The sequence below is a fragment of the Danio rerio genome, chromosome 9 (assembly GCF_049306965.1).
Source record: "Danio rerio strain Tuebingen ecotype United States chromosome 9, GRCz12tu, whole genome shotgun sequence".
Taxonomy (NCBI): domain Eukaryota; kingdom Metazoa; phylum Chordata; class Actinopteri; order Cypriniformes; family Danionidae; genus Danio; species Danio rerio.
The window spans coordinates 25,092,532-25,113,879 of record NC_133184.1 but is presented as its reverse complement, the minus strand read 5'-3'; the positions used below and the strand labels follow the sequence as shown (position 1 = coordinate 25,113,879).

Genomic DNA, 21,348 nt, shown 5'->3' with positions numbered 1-21,348 from the left:
TTGTCCTGTGAGCTTCTGGTGAATCTCACATCAGGGGAAGCGTGTCTGCTGCTACAGGACAATGACAGTTGGGCCGTTTCCATTCCATCAGTCCAGATGGTGGGGCACATGCTTTGCCCCCCAGCTGGCTCATGGAAATGTCACAAGGTTGGCTGGAATTTGGTTCACGATCGGGGAAGTATGCAGAAGAAAAAGTGTGTAGGTTTTACTTTTGCTGATGTTCTGCCTTTCACTCTCTGCATTTCAGAACACTATAGAATTTTGATTATTAGAGTACTGTACATTTCACAGGAAACAGAATTTGAAATGAATGAATCATGAAATGTCATGTTTAAAGAATCACTTCACCAAAAATATGTGCCCTATATATATATAATCGTCCCAGTAGGCATTTGGTGGTGTGAGAAAGAGATAATCAGAGAGAGCAGCAATAAAGTGGCATTTTAAGATTTCAGTCAGTGCATCAGACATATAAGCATACTGTTTAATACAACAGCATATTAGTTTGTTAAAACACCCACACTGGCTTTAAACACTCTTCAATACAGTCAATCAAATAAGATAATATACAATTAATTGCATACACAAAGTATTCAAATATTCTTTTGCTTATGTTAAGCAAGGATATGCAGAGATTATATAAAAGTGACAGTAAGTAGATTTATAATGTTATGAAAGATTTATATTTTAAATAAATACATTTTTTGAAAGTGAAAACATTTATGTACGGCAGAACTGTTTTAAGCAATAAATGTTTCAAGTCATTATAATTATATTACAGACTGATTTCTGAAGGATTGTTTGAAACTGAAGACTGGAGTAATGATGCTGATTCAATTCAACTTTGCCATCAAAATAATCACTTCCTTTTTTAAAGGTTTCAAAATAGAAAAAAAAAATGTTTTATTTGGCTGAATGTAACAAAAATCCAAACTAAAAGTTTCGAAATAACCAGAGCTGGTATGTGATTTGGGGGGAAAATTACAATTTGGAGGCATTTTACAATTCTGTATTAACACACAGACGGAGCCATTGCTGTGATATTACATTTCTATTCCTTGAACATCAATGTGCTGCAAACGTACTGATGCACTGCCATCATAAAGCAGATAAAATACCAACTAGCTTTCTTCTGACAAGCTGCATATTCATGTCTGCTTTACAGTATCTGCATGTAAATAATGTTTTAACTGAAGAGAAGAAGAATACTGAATGTGCATGAAAGAATGCTGATTGCACGTGTTATCATAGATTATTGTATATAATCCGATAACACGTACTAGATCAGAAAAATAATAGACAGAGTAAAGAATGCAAAACGTGGAGCAATGCAAAGCACAATCTAATGTGCATTTTGCATAAATCATATAAATGAAACTAGACCAGCAACAGTGTTCTCCTGCCAGTTGAGTGCAAAATCGTCTATCATTTTTCAGATTCTATCATCAAAAGATTTCAGATGAAAGCAAACAAGTAATGAGAGGCCAGAGTCGTGTTCTAGCTCCTTGCTTATGCTTTTCTCAATCTGACAATTAAAACAGTTTTCAAAGCATCAGTCTAAAAGTGTTTCTGTCATGTTAGAGTAGCTATTTCAAGCTTTATATTTAAGTAAGATTTTGCTCTGCATGACCTCGACTTGATTAAATCAACAAAACTTAACAGAACAATTAAAAAAAAAAATAATAATATATATATATATATATATATATATATATATATATATATATATATATATATATATATATATATATATATATATATATATATGACCTTCTTTTTATGTTCTTGCTTGGATTTATATTACTTTTTCTTGTTTAACTTTCCCTGAAGATATATTACATATGCTAATGCTCTAAACATTTTGAGAGAAAATTCTTCTACATGAATCATTTTGTCTCTCATGAGCCATACTGTAAAAAAAAGTCAAAATAAAAAAAAGAAGAAGAGAACAGGCTCTAATTTAACTCCTGGGCATATGTGATATATTCCTGTGTGTTTACACTGCAGGAAGGAGAGCTATAGCAACAGCATGACAGAACAAAAGAAAGACACATGCTAACTGAACTATGAGGCTTTGTGTGATTATTATTATTATTATTATTATTATTATTATTATTATTATTATTATTATTAATAAGGGGTTTTCACATAAGGAATGAACCCCCAACTTATCCAGCCTATGTTTTACAGAGTGGATGCCCTTCCAGCTGCAACCCAGTAGTGGGAAACACGCATACACACTCATACACTACAGCCAATTTAGTTTATTCAATTCACCTATAGCACAAGTCTTTGGACTGTGGGGGAAACTGGAGCACCCAGAGGAAACCCACTTGAACACAGGGAGAACATGCACACTCCACACAGAAATGGCAACTGGCGACCTTCTTGCTTTGAAGCAACAGTGCTGACCACTGAGCCACCCAGTGGTCAACCATTGTTATCAATATTAGTGTTAATTAAATTACTATTACCAGTACTACCACTACTGATGCAACTGTCTGCATTCTGTAATATAGTCATTTATTTGTCCTAATTTCTTTTATTCTGATGAGTTTCAGTGAGTACACTGTTTAATGTGACAACAGTATTAGAAGAGAAAAATAATGAAATGCTGGTGAAGATACTATTCGTATCATGCATCTTTCAGTACATGTAAAGAAATCAAAACCACACTATTTATTCACAAAGAAACCATCAGATTCGTTTTTGTCTTTTGTTTAGTATTAATAGAAACTAGTTGATGTTGTGATTTAAGTATATGCAGCTTTATTTATTATTTTATTCATCTAGACTTTATCTTTCCGATCATCTTTCTTTTTTTTTCTGACTGGATTCTATGACTGGGCTATGTCCACTTTTTGATCCAAAAATGTTCTCCGTCTAATCATAATAAATGAGTGAATCCAACACCATACACTTTACAACCACTCTTACATAACCGACTGAATGACCGAAATGTTGACCACCTAGAGGTCACAGCTTAACTGGATACAGCTTTTCTCCGATCATTGATAGATCATACAAACATGATCCACAATAATCCCCACTGTAATGTTTGCTTGCCAGAATTACTAATGCTGTGATTAGTGTCATCAGAAACCAATTGCAGACAGAGCACATGTGCATCAAAGTCAGCATTATAGGCCAAACACAGATTTTAAATGGAATATACACAGATATATAAATCTGCTGACTATCCACTAACCTGCAATAAAGAAATTGTCACCACTACATTGTCAGCATCAGAAATTTAGCAAAGTATGTCTAATTCTGCTGCATGTATCTCCCTCTGCAGATATGAAGCAAGGGATGCAGCAATTTAGGCTGAATACAGCCTTGATTAATCAATATTTTCATGCTCTGACTCCCACACAGCATAAATCAGCATGGAGATGAAGTCAACTTCACAATATGGACAATACTGTCAATGCTCTTTGCCACCTCTACTCTTTCAAGGTGATTTATATAATGTGCTATTAATGACATTTTCTCACTTTCCCTTTTAGCATTTCTTTAAGCACAATGTATTCTTTGAACTATTATGCCCCTATTTACAGGATGGAAAATAAGTCTGATGACCCCTAGAGTGTGTATGTGAAGCTCAAAATACTTCACAAATAATGTTTTATAAACCTTTGAAACTGCCTCTTTTAGGCCTTGATCGTAATTATGCAGTTTTAGTAACTGTTGCTTTAAATTTTAATTAGATTGTGCTTTTTCAACAAAGGGCGGAACTACAAATGACAATGTGTCAGCATAGTGGCAAATTCAAAAATGAAACTGCAGTTTCTGAAGACTGCTTTTTTTTTAAATTGTGATTGTAAAAAAATTAAAGTAATACTTTTTACCATTAGAAGCTAGTTATATTGACAGACTTATAAAATTTATTTTTCCATAATACCTTCTCTTTAATACTTTCCCACACACACATTTGCATACATGTTTGTATGATCATCTGGTTCTTTCTAACATATTTAACTCTAGTGCCAAACTATTACACTGGAAACTGCAATAACTACTATAAAGATTCCTCCCCCTAAATGCCCACAGGAAATCTGGTCAGCTCCACAGGAGATCTCCCTTAAAAAGCCTCCCGCGTTTGACCTCATAAGAAAGTTGAAATAAATGACTCTATCATGCTAATGCCCAACAAGACTCCGCTGTTCCCCACTGAGAGGGAAGTTGTATTTGGAATGTTAAATCAGTCTGCCTGTAACACAACAGCTCTCTGACATGCGTTCAGACTAAATAAATATCTTCGTCCTGTTTGGGTCAATGCACACGCATTTTGCACTTCAAGCTTGGAGTCAAACGTCAAACACTGAAATCTGGACTAAACTTTTAGTGTTTGGCATTTACAGATGAGTGAATGTGTCAACCGACTATGCTGCATAACTGCATAACATCATTCCTAACAACAACTAAATTTCTGTATAAAAGAATGTACAGTTGAAGTCAGAATTATTAGCCCCCCCCCCCCCCTTCCTCCCCAATTTCTGTACAGAGAAATGTTTTTTCAACACATTTCTTAACATAATAGTTTTATTAACTCATTTGTATCAACTGATTTATTTTATCTTTCCCATGATGACAGTAAACAATATTTGACAAGATATTTTTTAAGATACTTTTATATAGCTTAAAGTGACATTTAAAAGCTTAACTAGGTTAATTAGGTTAACTAGGCAGGTTATGGTAATTAGGCAAGTTATTGTATAACGATGGTTTGCCCTGTAGACTATCGAAAAAAAATTATAGCTTAGAGGGGCTAATAATTTAGTCCTTAAAATTGTTTTCAGAATTAAAAACAACTTTTATCCTAGCCTAAATAAAACAAATAAGACAAATAAGTTCTCCAGAAGAAAAAATATCAGACATAATGAGAAAATTTCCATGCCCTGTGTCACAATTACCAGCGATCATTTCCCATAAGATCGCTGGTTTGCACCTACAATCACCATGGACTACAAATCTGCCATTTCTGGACTACATATTCATACATGCAGTCCGGTCACACTCACACATGCTTCCTCATCTAGACTGATTACATTCACACCACCTGAGGATTGTCAGAGACTGATTCACACACTATTTAAGCCACACATTCACCCCTTCAGTTGGCCGAGTCTTGTTGTCTATCACAGTAGCATTACAACGCGTTTCCCAGTCTAGTTATCATGTGTACCGACCGTTAGCATTGTTAGCCTCTTTGTCTTTGCCTGCCGCCTGCCTTTCTGACCTCTTGCCTGTATTCGACTGTGATTCTGGATTGTCCTCACACACCTGTTTGCACCTGTGTTGACCACCGCTTGCCTGACTGTGAATAAACCTGCATATTGGATCTTACCTTCTGTTGTGAGTGTCATCTCCCCGGCGTTACACTCTGCTAAACATCATTTAAGAAATATAAAAAAAAACTCAAAGGGGGCTAATAATTCTGACTTCAACTGTATATACTGTAATGTTAATAGACCGCTGAATGTGTGCAATCAAATATCATACTAATCTCTGATGAAAGTTTGTCTTCTGATATAAGTTGGACTTCTTCAGTCTACTATTAAATCTGCCTCTCCAATCGGCAACCTATAAATAGAACCAAGTCACTGGCTTACATTTGTATTTTTTATAGCTCATTTTCAATAATCTAATTTCTTGACATTAGATCTCACTCAAGATGTCACTTTTTCAGCAGTTCTGAATGCAAATCATTTTTTCCACATTTATTTTTTATGACATGAACATTTTAAAAGTCTTTGTTAAAGCATTAAAATGCATTAACAAAACCAACCAGCAATCAAGAAATACAATTCACAACATTGCAAAGCTTGATTTGAAGCAAAGTTTGATGAGGAAAAGAACATAGAGAATGAACAAGACAAGACTGTGAAGACCAATAATGCCATCAAGCACTGCAAATGATACAATTGATTAAAATACACAGAACAATATATACATTTTAATTTCTTGGCTGTAAGTTTATAGCCAGATATGCATGTGTAGGGTAGAAAGACTTATTTTAATTTGGCTGGTTTATTTTATAGGCATCCGTGGTACCTTTCCTATGGACAAAAGGCTGTTTATATACTGGAATAAAATAAGTTTTAATAGGCTACAGAACTACTGATTGAAAAGTTTGTTGGGGTACAAAAGAATGGAAGCTTCCTATAGCAGATTAAGTTATTTTAATAGATAAATGTTAACAGCATCAAATATTCGCTAAGAGAAAGAGTTCCTTGTAAAAACCTTGCCTGAAAAAAAAAAAAAAACACCAAGAGAAAGTCGTCCACAAGATTAACACTTTGAAGACAGCAGAGGTGAATGTAACACACCCAACAGATTTTACTCTCCTTCAAGGATGTTACTGGACTTCTTCTTCACCGACTGTCCAACCAATGCAAAATTCAGCACGAGATATTCTTAAGATGCTGAGATATCGACATTTTCAGAAACATGCTTTGCAGACTTTATAAATCTACACCCTTGTCTGACTTGAATCAATCCTCCAGTATCTCTATTGCTGGTCGTTGTTAATCCAACTATACACACTGTCAGAAAACACTAAGCCGTTAGTTTCTGATTCACTGTTTGCCCCAGCCAGGTGAAACAAAGCTTTCATCTCATGTCATGTTGAGACCCTCCACCGTCCCAGTGGTCACAGTAAAAGGGATGTAGTTGTTCTTCCAGAGACACCAGATCTGAAAGGACATCCCCTTGTTATCCCTCTTTGAGAGCAGAACCAGGGGCTCCTGAGAGAGACAGCAGCAACCATTATCTCTGTTACCTGACACAGATGACAAGGGCATGATGGATCTCCAGCTTTATTCTGGTACCCCTGTGGTAAATAAGAGAATATCCTTTTGCATGTCCTTAGTGAAGATTCACTTCATCTGATCTAGCTTATCCTGATCCACAAAGTGCAGCTCATGAGAACTAAAGTCATTTTGTTTGGTATCATCAGACAATGCAAACAGTTTCTAAACATTTAGAAATGACAGATATCATTGTCTAGTGAAATCCGCAGGTACTTCTTGTTGCGTGCACAGGACAAAGGCTGGAAATGGTGTTCTTTGCTCCCCTGATTGACGCAATTATAGCAGAGAAGGCACAGACTTAGAGTGAGAACGCCTTAGGGATAGACTCTAACCAAACCCATCTGCTACTGATTGTCACACAGGAATGACAGTCAGCAACAGTAATGAAAATATAATAACTGGTGTTGGAATGACAAAGGAAATCGTTTGTTTTTGGCATACAGAAGTATAACCACAGCATAAAAAATAGCATTGCGGGAGACTAGTGAAGAGATAAAACGATCAGTTTAACTGATTACAAATGAGCTACAGGGAAAATTTACATCACAACTCTCTTTAAAACTATTTTGTTAGAATACATTCACAAAAGATCATTTAATTTGGGAACGATGCATTGCATGACAAGATGCCAATTGACAAGAGTGACATCATTTGAATCAGCAGATTTATTGTTATACAAATCTGATATACATGATAAAATGACAAGAAATATCATGTCTGAGCAAATTGAGAAGGTTGTAGCACTTTAAAATATACTTCTGGATATATGAAAAATGTACACACTTTTCATTACACTGTGCTTTTAAAGTTAATATATTAAAAGTTACTGTACAATTAAAGCTAAGATTGACATATTTCTACATTTTACACTTTGTATTCAGATGTTTCCTTTAAAATGTTTATAATGAAAAATTGCTTTTAGTGGTTAATGCTAATTTTGAGCAAATACTTTACTGTTACAATCAAATAATACCCAAATTATAAATGCAACTCTATTAGCTCTATTAGGTACAGTAGAACCTATTCTGTATTTAACAATAGAACTTGACGGTACCTGATATTATTATATAGGTTTGTGTTTTTGTTGGCGATATATATGACTATAAATGAAGCACTAAAAATGTTGCATGCGTTGAGAAATATAGCATCATCATCGCGTCTTCACATATTTAATCAAAACTGCTATCTGGGCTTCAATTTCTCTAATACAGAAACCACATCTGAATGCTTTGTCTCGCACCTGCTTCTGTCCAGCAGATGCTCAGAAGAAATTGCAATAAAACGCGAATGCACCAGTCATTCATTGTGCATAGGTACGCGTTCATCAGATCTGGCAAAAGTTCATATTAACAGTAATCGAATTTAAACCCCTGCACTTTTTTTCAATAATTATACCGGTCAGGTCACTGTTACGAAATCATTAACAGAATAACAAAAACAAAAACAAAAAAAAACACAAGCCAAAGCAACTTTTAACACAACGCTGAAAGGCACTGCAGGTACTCACACTGACTGCCGCACATTGCCGAGCTGAGGACGGATAGAAGCGTCAGACTGACAGCGAAAGCGCGTGACTTTGGCAACTGCATGTTCTCCACGTTTCCCGAAGACAGTATATCCTAGATGTGTATGAAGATAAACGTATTTCCAACAGGACTCTCGCGTCTCTCTGCTCTCGTGAGTACTTCGGTGGCGCGTGCCTCTCTATCCTGACAGCAGTGAGCAGAAAGAAGCTCTTAAAGACACCCACAGCTCCCCAAACACCGTCATCGTCATCCCTGGAACGCGCGCGCACACTTACACAGCGCGCGCCCTCCTTTACCACGCGTCCCTCATTTTCCAAAACAAACACTGGTTGAGCTCCAAATGCATCAGAAGCCAGTCCCATCTGACATATAAATTTGTTTTGGAGGAACAGAGGCGAAGGATGTGGAAAAGTGTATGTGGCATATATTCATCAGGGTATAGTGATTTCATCAGTGAATGACATCCGGCGTAGTTTCAGCACCACGGACAGCTCCAGCAGCACCCGCGCAGATGTTTAGAAAGCTAGTTTAGTTGCTGGATAACAGTCACAAGGTAGAGCAAACCAATCATTATCTGATCGCACGCCGATCGTATTCAAGCCTGACCGTGTTAATATAGTGTGATACAATGGTGTATTTCAGCAATAATGTACTACTGGGTTAGACATCTTCATTTGTATCCATTAATTTTATCATCTCTTTTTATCTGATTATTTACAAAAGACCAGCTATCGGTAAATATCGCTGTAGGAACTTAACACAAGGCTATTTTTCAAACATGTTGGATTCCAATTGATCGACAACTAAACAGCAGTGCGTTAATTAAGCCTAGTTAATGTTGCATTATTATCCAATTGATATATTTCCAGGTGTTTTATAAAGCATGGAGCAATGCTAAGGGCGATGTGCTGCACATTTCAACGATTTAAATACAGTCCTTGCTGTTTCCCACCGTTTAAAATATATTTCTTATGAATATATCCTTCATGGATGCTAATGAATGTTTTTGTTTGTTTGTTTTTCATTAGAGGAAAACTCTACATCATTAAATTATAAAGACAGACCTATACAAATCTATTATATCTAGTCTGTTATATCTAGTCTATTATGGAGTTGACCGTCAGTGTCTCTGACCACTTTGACCATACTAAATAAAGATGGATGTTCTGCATGTTTCTCAAAGTATCTGCCATCATGTGCTCCCATCTTCTCAGTCACGCGCAATGTTTATTTATTTATATATTTTTTTATTGGGCTGGTGGTTGTAAACATCTTTGGGGCTCATCCATCTTACTTTACTAGACAGCTGCTGACACCCATAGGCTTTAAATGGGATGACAACACCTGCCCACAGAGTCTAATGCTTCTCCATTTCCCTTTGTGAGGACTAAATGATTCGCAAACAATGAACAGAAAGTGGAGTAAAAATCAATAAATTATGTTCAAATGGCATCAGTCAATAGATAAAAAGCTTTAGCTTACTGTTCAATGCTTAAAAATGCAATAGCACCTGCTGTTAACTTGTTTAATTATTTAATCGCTAGTAAACCTTCCCTTCAAAGGATTTTGATTTGGTTGTTGATTTTCACATCATGTTGACTGGATCACTGGCCAGATCAACAGCAGGGGGTTTAAACAACCTTAAACTAACCCTGTGACCAAAACCAAATCACCACAGGCGATGATGTACACGGTTCTAGTGATAAATACAGTGGTCAAAATATAACAGTTATTATAATGATATTAAGCCAAATCTGTTTTCAAGTTCAGCAAACAAATCGTGATATTATTTTGACCGATGTTTGTGTGAGTGGTTTGTTACCTTGGTTTTCTTTGTATTATTATATGTGAAATAAGTGTTAAACTTCTTTTCTTTTTTTTTTTTTTTTTTTGATGGTCCATTTAAACTTTAGTAGAGTGTTTGCTTAGGATTTGTTGAAACTACACTTTTAACAAACATTTAACTGACTATAAGAAACTTTACAAGTACATGTCAACCTACACTAACCCTAAACCTAATCTAAGAGTGTACTTATAATCTAATAAAAATCAGTTGTCATGTAGATGCAATCTCACTTAAATTCAACAAATGGACCATCAAAATAAAGTGTGACCCAAATACGCCACGAATATATTACAAAAAAGTTTTAATTTAACATAAACAACATCAGCAAGTAGTATTTTTTAATGTATTTAAACTAGCCATAAATGTTGCATTGTGTGTTCCTGTGGGGTACCAATTGAATGTACTTATTTACCAGTCTTAATTATTCATTGTGGAACCTCAGAAAGCAGTTGTTGGTAGATGTGAAGCAGAGTTGGGTGCCAAATTTTTGTCACTTAGCTTTAGGTCAGGGGTGGTTAAAATCGGTCCTGGCAGGCCAGTGTCCTGCAAAGTATAGCTGTGACTTCAGATAGACACACCTCATACAGCGAATCAAGCTCTAACTAGCAAGTTGGAAACTAAACTCTGCATGACACCAGCCCTCCTCAGTTCCTGGTGGGCGGCAGCCCTGCAGAATTTAGTTCCAACCATGCTTCAACACACTTACCTATAGGTTTCAAACAAACCTGAAGAACTCAATTAGTTTTTTCAGGTTTGTTTAAACAGGGATAAAGATAAACTGCACAGAAATGTGCCTTTTGCAAGTTTAATTCGCATTATACCTATTATATATATATATATATATATATATATATATATATATATATATATATATATATATATATATATATAACTATACATTATCCAAAGTGGTCTAACAACACAATGAAAATTATCATTTTAGTATAAAGATAACAACAAAAATGATCTTTTCTCAATCTAATATGCTTCTTCAAATATTCATGCATCACACACGTTTTTAATATAAAGATATTTAAATGTAAATATGTTAAAAGGTAAAATATATCTTGCATTTTGCTAGCAGTGTGTTTAAATAGACGATGGTCCCAAAAATGGCTTACAGTATTCATGTATGCAGTCAAAATTATGTACGAAAAAACATTACAACACAACAGTCTACATTAATAAAGAAATCAATTTATTTGGCTAAACACCTCTTACCTCATTTATCTATGCTAATACTTGTGAAAAATATGTGGACAGTTAGACATACAAATAAATAAATAAATGACACTGCAGTGGAAGCTGAAAGCTGGTGGTAGACAGTGTGATGACAAGTGTGTTGTGCAGCAGTCAGATGGCTTAATGTTGCGGTCAGGGCTCGTCTCCCACTGGAAAGAATGATAAGCATGCTATCGCATAAGAGAGTACAAACAGGCTTCACATGGGACAGAATGAAGAGACAAAGACATTAATATTTAAAGTCTGACCCTCTCACTTCAGACGTTCAGTTCCTCCTGGGTTGAAATGCCAAAAATTTGCATTGGAAGTGAAGTCACCAACACTTCAATATCTGCGTTTCAATTATTTATTGACTGAAAAGCATTCGTGATCAAATCCAATAATGCATAAACGTATTGCTCATGACACAGTTTGCTTAAACCACATTTTTTTTCTAGCACTTTGCTTTGAATTGATCTTATACATGCGCCCTAATTTTCTTTCTGTATTTGCACTACTTCATGTTACATGGATCAATACTAAATGCTTGGTGGAGCATCAATTGTGTGCAATAAATATGCTTGAGGTCTAATTAGTGCAAAAAGATTCACGATCTCATCGCCACAAAGATGCTAGGATTACACACTCTATATCTAATCACCATACGAGGCCGTTTCAGCAGCACATGCAAGCTCATGTTTTCTTCTCCAGTGGTTGTGATGGAAATAGATTTTCAATGTGATAAAAGTCTCTGGAGAATATATTTCTCAACTGATAGACTGTTCAATTATAGATTAATTATACACTATTTAATTTATTTGTAATACAATAAACAATGCGAAGATTACTTTAATGCTTTAGTAGTTTAAGTTGCATTGAACTTCAAGGTATTTATTCATGTGCATACTGTTTAAAAAAAAGTGATTCATGTGCCCTTCCCTCTCCTGACGGCACTATTTCCTGCATCTGCATAAATGCATTCAGTTCTCATTTATCTAGCAGCTCAATAGACTCTCCCTTAAGGTCTTACCCTGAGCTTTTTCTTGTCGGATGTCAAGTTATGCGTCTGTACCAAATCGCTATTAAATTACAAGGCTGTTTTTGACACTTGCTTTCATCCATACAAATGTGATTCTGGTTGAACATTGCCTTCCTAAAGAACCATGAAAAATGTATTATTTATTGTAAAATCTCAAAGGTTGCAGGATGTTAAATATTTCAAGATCTCTTATATCGCTCTCAGAAACGGATACGATCTCAGCACAATGAAGAATATGTCTGCTAAAGGCTGTACGCTGCTCCTATCCAATGTCCAATGATGCTGTGCAAATGCAGCTCTTGGAGATTTTCCATGTGCTCTTTAATCCTGGGAATACAGAATTTAGAGGTCCAGATTCTGGTTTGAAAGATGTACCTGACTATCTGACTATAAGTCATGCCTAATTAATGGCAAATCAGAACAGAAAAGTGCTGTAAATTCTCACTCACTCACTCACTGTCCTTTCGGTTATTCCATGATTAATCAGGAACCACACAGAAATTAACCACCAATTGCCTGATAATAATAATTAAATACTATATTAGGTAGTACTTAAAGAGATGGTTCATCCAAACAAATGTGAATTCAGTCATCATTTATTCTCCTTTCACTTGTTATAAACCATAGTTGAACATAAAATAATATACTGTATTTTAAAGAAAGCTGGATAACTGTAATTGTTGACTTCCATTGTGTTTGTTTTTCCTACTATGAAAGTTAATGGTTTCTGCTTTTCAGCTTTCTTTAAAATATTTGGTTTTCTGTTCATTTAAAAAACATAAAGATTTATAACCACTTCAGGATGAGCAAATAATAACTTTTAATTATTAGGTGAACTATCTCTCTAAACTGCCTGAGTTGCAGCAGATTTCTAGGAGCATGTATTTCTAGAATGTTTTTGGGAGCAAAAGGTAAAGATTGTCACTGGTGTTAATTCTGCTATAGTACAGTGCTCTTAATGCATGCTAAATTAACATTATCTTGAATGTTCGGCTTAGCAAGCATACAAGAACTTGCACACCCCGAGGAAAACATTCCACTGTAAGCTAAACTGCTGAGACATTATGTGTTTTACATATCACTGATGCAAAAGTAAAGTGAATATGTGAATTTTGCAAATCAATTACAAGTAAAGTTTTCAAGAGGATCGAGAGCTTATGATTGACCACAGCTGATCCCACATGAGATAATGCATGACACACCAATCAGACGATTCCTAACTCACTAAAAATAACCAGAGCGTCTTACCAGTTATCTTTGTCTTGAAGAATGCCCCCTTCCACCCCTACTCCTCCTCGTTTCCTTGACAGGGCGGCACGACGGCCCTGTGGTTAGCACTGTTGCCTCACAGCAATAATGTCTCTGGTTTAGGCCTTTACCTGGCTAGTTGACATTTCTGTGCTGAGTGTACATGTTCTCCCCATGCTTGGTATTCCCCGGGTTTTCCAGTTTCCTCCTACAGTACAAAGACATGCAACAGATAAACTGACTAACCAAATTGGCACCATAGACGAGCTCTTAATAACCATACATCTTTACAGCAATGTCTAATCTGCCATTTGCCTTAACAAGGAGTTCTCAAGACCTACCTCAGCCCAAACTCCCCTCTCGCCTTGCAAACAGGAGGAAGCACTAGGCTCGAGGATTTTATGAGCTCAGGCCTCTCTTCCGAGACAGCATGCCATACAAGCTTTATTATCAATCATCAGCTAAGTGTAAACTCTTGAACTGCTTTTTAGCATCTGATTTGAAGCCCAGCAATAGCTAAATTGTCTGCATCTTCAAGACACTTCAAGAAATCAACCTGCAAAGCTCCCTGAAAAACTATATGCAAGTGCACCTAAAAACAGTTCTAAATGTAATGGGTAGTAAACAGTTAATATTAACTAAATGATTAATAAAATCTATTTGTTGCATTATTTTCAAAGAAATCCTTACTTTGCAGCATTTCTTATACACAAATGCCTAAAACTTTACTATAGCTAAGGAGGTAGGTTTTTTTAGGTGTCTTAAAGATGTGGCCACACTTCTTCTGAGAAAGACTCATCTTAGTTTGTTGTTTCTTAATGACAGTGCTGAGATCAGATCTCTTTGTGGAGTACTGGCTGCTCAAAGACTCCTTGTGCAAAAATCTCATTGGTTTATTCCAACTAATGGTGAAAATAATGTAACTGCAATAAAATAACTACAATGCCATATTTTGTTAAAATATTAGTAGCTTAAGAGTGTACAGTACTATACAGTATATATACAGTATATTTATAGTTTGTTGTGTATAGTTTTTTTTTCTGTCAATGTCAAAAAAGTCAAGCTCTAAGGTGTTGAGTTACCTTTAGACCACAGAGTTGTTCTTGTAAGCAGATCTGTAGTGAAATGGAAAGAATCTTCAGTTGGAAATGTTTTGAGGGCTGGATTTTGTCTGCTCTGGTCTCCTTCATTCTGGGCACAATGTCAGACTGGAGCAGCTTCATTACTCACACCTCTCCTGAAGAGTCTTCACCTTCACTGGCCCTGTCAGCACTGACTCAGGTGTGTGTGTGTCTGTGTGTGCATGTGCGTGTGTGTGTGTGTGTGTGTGTGTGTGTGTGTGTGTGTGTGTGTGTGTGTGTGTGTGTGTGTGTGTGTGCCTTCATCAGACAGCTGTCTGTGTCCATCTGTTTTTACAACACTCTGGTCCATGCTGTCTTTGCAAATATGTTTTGTTTAATTTGAAATACATATCAAACTAACTTTGCTTTCTTGCAGAATTTGTAAGAACAAGAAAAAAACACACACACTGCAAAGTCTGTAATTATTCCTGATATCTTTTTCTAAAACATGAGTGGACTTTATGAAACACAATTTAAGACATTTCCACCATTAGAGGACCTAAATTTAGAGTTTGTTTTCTGGCCACCTCTATCTGAAAAGTCCCACACAACTCCTGTCTTTCCCACTTAAATGAGTCACAGTTAATTCTGAATAAAATATTTTTAGCACAATGAGATCAGGACTGCCATTGCCAACTAAAAAGATGTTTTTCGTTACACAAAACAAAACAAAATATAGCTAAATATTAAGTGAAAACTTAGAGATGAAATACTACCTAAAATATGACTTAAACTACGTAAAAAATATTGAATTTATATAATCTAATAATATATTTATTTATTTATTTATTTATACACACACAGTTGATGTCAAAATTAATAAACTCCCTGAATTGTTTTTTTTCCCAATTTCTGTTTAACAGACAGAAGATTTTTTTCAACACATTTCTGAACATGATAATTTTAATAACTCATTTCTAATAACTGATTTATTTTATCTTTGTCATGATGACAGTAAATAATATTTGACTAAATGTTTTTCAAGACACTTCTATACAGCTTAAAGTGACATTTAAAGGCTTAACTAGGTTAATTAGGTTAACTACACAGGTTAGGGTAATTAGGCAGGTTATTATATAAACTAAAAACTTTTATTCTAGCCGAAAACAAAAAAATAATGAAGAATAAATATTAATGAAGTGTTGAAAAACACTTAAAGAAGAACCTCTGGTTATTGGTTGATAAGGTTATCTACTTATTATTAGTATTATTGAAGTTATTATCATGTTTACTGCTTTGCTATGCATTTATGTTAATGAATAAAAAATTACAGATCTTTTGCCTGTACTTGTTTCTTCACATGTTACCTCGGGCTCTTCAAAGTAGATCGAACTCCATCTGGTTCTGTGTGTTTGTTGCACTAATGGCCATATATTCACACTTCAGCCTAAACAAACTGAATCCATTAGGAGAGGATGAGTTTGTCGACTAAGGAAATCCAGTCATTCCTCACTCGTGGCTTTAGGTTAAAAAAAGAAGAGAGAAATCAAACTCTCACTGGAAAAAATCAGGCACGGACTCATCAGTTTGATTTATAGAAACTGTAGTGACACCCATCATTTGTGTAATAGCAGTTCTGACAGATAGCATCACACGAGACGGCCTGTGTCAGCCTGAGAAAGAAGTAATGCTCAAACAATGCTCAAACACATTTGCTATTTTAGAGCAGAGACACATTTGTTACAGACTGACACAAAATATTATGAATGGTCAAAGTGGAGATTGTTGCGTTTTCAGACACACTCAGTCTGGTTCAGAGTTTACTTCAACATAAGAATTTATCAGGCACATTTCTGTTGAAAATAATTAAAGATTATCTTAAGTAAGTATTTTTACCTGATTACCTCAAAAGCAAGCATCCACAGTATTTAAATTATATTCAGGCAACTGGATAAAACCCTCTTTTCTCTTTATCTTATTACATATAAATCTGCCTAAAATTCAAACATAAAGTTTATTTGAGAGTAGTGATGAGAAGTTCGCATTATTTTACTGACCTGGATCTATGAGTCTTGTTTATCGAAATGAACAAATCTTTTTCGAGTCATTTCGTTCATTTGGTTCAATTTGCCAAAATATTATTAAAATGTTAAGAATTGCTTGCTAACACATCTACGACTAGCCCAAACGGTTGATTACACAACAAATAAGTCATCAATAGAATACTATAAGAAGGGGAAAATAATTCAATGTTTACCTGCTCTTTTGTCTAGAGCATAGAGGTATTGTTGTCTCTTTGCTCAGCTCACCTCTTCATGTCTTCAAATGTCAGTGGTTCGTTCACGTTACACTGACAGTCAAATATAGTCTTAACCAATGTACACAGTCTGAGTTGATAGGAACCATGATAATTAGTTCACCTTTCAAGTCTTCTGGTTCTTGAGTCGTTTGTTCATCACATGACAGAATGACTCAAACCCGAGGACTCGAGAGATGAACGGATCAATTCTTTTTCCGGCTCTAAACGCATATGATTGGCCCGTGGTGAACGAATGACTCAGACCCGATAGAGGACTCGAGAGGTGAATGGATCAATTCTTTTTCCAGCTCTAAACGCATATGATTGGCTTCTGCCTTTCTGCGATGAATGACTCAAAAGACTTGAAATAAACGATACCACCTACACAAATGTGCGCACACGCGGATGAACGAATCAATCCCTGAGAGGACTCGTAGTTTCCGAGTCATTTTGAAGATTCGTTCAAAATTAACTAATCGTTCATGAACGACCCAACACTATTTGAGTGTTAGTATCAACATGTTAGTCTTATAATAGTGTGCTTCAAAACAATGACAAAATAAATGCATTTTAATAAAAAGAATTCAAAGTTGATTCATCAATATTGATCAATATCATCTCTAGCACCGTTAGCCTACTGCCCCCTTCAAGACAGATGTTACGGATGTGGCCGATCAGACACATAATTATTTTGCTTTATTGAACAAATAATCCCCAAGTTTCAATGGACTATAAAACTTTCCTTGGAAGTTAACTTTCTCATTGCTGGTGCAAAACCATCCTTATAACAACTAGTGAATAAGGCCAACCCTTTGGAAGAACAAGCACAGAGCAAAAGTAGAGACCCCGAAAAAGAAAGTTGTTCCGTTCCAGCTCAAGACAGCTCCTTTTCAGGTCCAGGAAGTACTGTAGGTGTGAAACCTGGCAAAAATGAAACAACAGCACAAACATTCCCATCTCCATTACCTTTCTTTATTTATTTCCTGTTTAGAGTGTAGTTAAGTTTGGAGCACAACAAAACCAGAAGTCAACACGACTAGTCATTTTGCTGCCTCAAAATTGAAATGACAGACTCCACACCATTTCAAGCTTCACAGAACAAAGAGCTGACCACCAGCTAACCACTGGTGTAAACTGAACGTAACCCTAAAGAAACCAAAGAAGAGATAAATTGATTATTTTTGGTTCGCTTGGTTTGATCCTATATACAAAATCTGAGGTTAGTACATCATTACCCTTTCTCAAACTCTTATTTTTCTCCCTTTCTTCTCTACAACCTGTATGAATGTGTGTTTGTGTTAGGTTTTAGTTCAGCCTGATCTCATGAGGAAACGTATTTAATGTTTTGTCAGTTTAGTGGCTAAATCATACGAACGCAAATGAGTTCAGTCATACGAAAATGTATGATTTAAAAAAGGAGGCATGGCACCTAACCCCACCCCTAACTTTCATTGGGTGATGAGCAAATCGTACTAAACTGTATGACTTAGATCGTATGAATTCATACGAATTAGCCACTAAATCAAAAAGTTACGAATTGCCGTGAGATTGCATTGGTTAGTTTCTGTTAGATTAGCCAATAAATTTTCATTTTGTATTAATAAAAGTTACTGTGCATATTTATGAATTTAATGCTCTAAACTTTGATTTGTTACTCTGCTTAAACATAAATGGGCTTTTATTTTGGATAGCGATAGCTATATAGTTGAAGTCAACTGTCCGTCCAAATGATCGCTGGATTATTCGTTTGTTTGGATTTAGAGTTGATTCTTTTCTTCAATTCACTTTGAGCTATTCACTACACAGGGCTGATTATTTATTCACATGTACTGTACAGTAACTGTGTTTTCATACTGTAACAAGGATTCTTAAATACTTGCATATACAGTATGAAAAAATAATAACTCAATAATATTATTTTTATATAATATTAATAACTTTATAATTTTTGTCATGATTATATAAGACTACTGAATCACATTGAGCTATAAATGGAACATGAGATGGCCACAATATTAAACATTCTTGTTGTATGGTGGTTACATTTTTTATTTTTAAAACTAAGTGGCATTTTGTTCATAAAATATCTGAATTTATTTAATTATATATAAACCAAGATTAATTTTGTAGATCCCTGCAACTTACAGCTCTAATAAAATACAGAGTCATCCACTTTAATCGACTTAAAAAGGTCTCAGTTATAATATTCTGTCATCAACAATAATAAATCAGTGGTTAACTCTTTCAAATCACAAGAAATAAGTGATTAGCTGGAATGAACTAACAAAAGAAATGTCTTCGAGTTATCTCTCGCCTTCTTGATGTTCTTGCATTAAAGAAAATATGCCATCTTTTTCTGTGCCAACAAAAGAAAAACTCCATGGAAACCTGGCATCCACAATCATCAGTGTCTTACTGCTTTTCTAATGCAATTATCTCTGTAGAAAAAAATGACCCTGACTAACATGTGCTGACTAATGCTGTCATTAAACGACAAATCTTTCATGGTAAATGAGCAATATTACACATTACACATAATAAGTGCTGTTGGCAGTATATGCAGACTCAGGTCAAGGATATTCTATTCATATGACATTCCAACAAATCCTTTACATTTTAAAACACAATAAGACCAAAGCAGCAGTCAAAGCACCATTACTTGTCTTGAACAACAAAGTTGTGATGTTTAATTTCAAAAAGATAATTTAAACAAACTGACGGAAATAATTTAATGACTCAATCAGAGACAATCACTTGTTGCTGCTTATTGGCTTAACTGTGTAACCTGTAGAAGAAAAGTCAATTAAAAATACCACTGCAAAGACTGACAGACGGCAAGAGATCATTGAGAGCTGTAAAACAGTTTCTTGAATTAAGAATCAAGCTCTACTAGATCTGGCAGAAAAAATATAAAGACTTTGGCAGAGTAAAAACTGAATCGCAATAACATACCAGTTCTGATGGAGCAATACAGAAAGACACTGTTTGGCATTTTATAGGCTATACCTATTAAAGTATTCATATAGTCTTCATGATTCATTATCGCTCAAACACAGAACATAAAGTTTGAGTGTCTGTGCCAAGAGAAAAATAAATAATAAATAAATGATACATAAATTATGGATGCATAATCAAGCAGAGATATTTTAAGTCCACTGAATGTCCATATTAATTGAATGGTTATTCTATAAATCTAAAAAAAAAAAAAAAAAAAACTTGATTAAACTTGCCTAAAATAATTAAAGATTCCCAGAAATCATTACAAAAATTCATAATCCAAAACCAGAAGTTGAAGGTTTTCTGGATTATACTAAAATACCTTTTTTTATTTGGTGAAAGGAATGAATCAGAGGAAAGAAGGCATGTTGAATATTTTGTAGAATGAATTTTTCAGCAAAGCTGTAATCATTTTGATATTGTAACGGCTTTAGAAATTCATGTAGCCACAAATTCATGTTGTTCCCCTTCAGCACTGCTTAGTCCTAAACTGTTTCAAAAAATGCTGCAACAGTGTGTGCGTTCATCTAAGGGCGTGGCATTCAGTACAACAGGATTTTAAGATTTAGACTGTTGTGTTCTATTTCGATGGAGTTAAAGCATCAAAGCTATTTTTACTCTGCAACAAAAAAGACATTTGAACATATTAACTGCAACTTAAATATCTTTTATTCCATGCTCTGTTAAATGGATGGACTTGAAGGATGGATGGATGGATGGATGGGTACTTGGGTGGATGGATGGATGGATGGATGGATGCATGGATGGATGGATGGATGGATGGTTGGTTGGTTGGTTGGTTGGTTGGTTGGTTGTATGGATGGTTACTTGGATGTATGGGTGGGTGGATGTAAAGGTGGGTGGATGATTGGAGTGATGGATGGACTTGATGGATGGATGGATGGATGGATGGATGAATGGATGGATGGATGGATGGATGGATGGATGGATGGATGGATGGACGGGTACTCAGATGGATGGATGGATGGAAGTATAGATGGATAAATACTTGGATGTATGGGTAGGTGGATGTATAGGTGGGTGGATGGATGGATAGATGGAATGGTGGTTACTTGGATGTATGGATGGATGAATGGTTACTTGGATGTGTGGATGTATAGATGGGTGAATGGATGGATGGATGGATGGATGGGTGGGTGGGTGTATGGTCACTTGGGTAGGTTGGTGGATGGATGGATAGATAAATTAATTTTATTTTGGTAATTTGGTTCTCTCTTTTTTTGTAATCTATACCAAAAAACAAAGCATTCACTTCATTTTTTAGATTCCTCCATT

General features: G+C 35.4%; 1 protein-coding gene across 2 annotated transcripts in view; it reads right to left on the bottom strand.

Annotated features, from left to right (window-relative positions):
• The window catches only part of cntnap5a (contactin associated protein family member 5a), a 141,351-nt gene extending 132,825 nt beyond the window's left edge, over positions 1 to 8,526 (bottom strand). For both annotated transcript variants that reach the window (XM_073912676.1, XM_009304680.4), the window contains exon 1: positions 8,323 to 8,526. Coding sequence is in view for 1 of the 2 variants with exons in the window: in XM_009304680.4 (XP_009302955.1) it covers positions 8,323 to 8,404 (82 nt within the window). In the remaining variant the exon portion in view is untranslated. The remainder of the gene's footprint in view (positions 1 to 8,322) is intronic.
• Between the last annotated feature and the right edge of the window lie 12,822 nt (positions 8,527 to 21,348).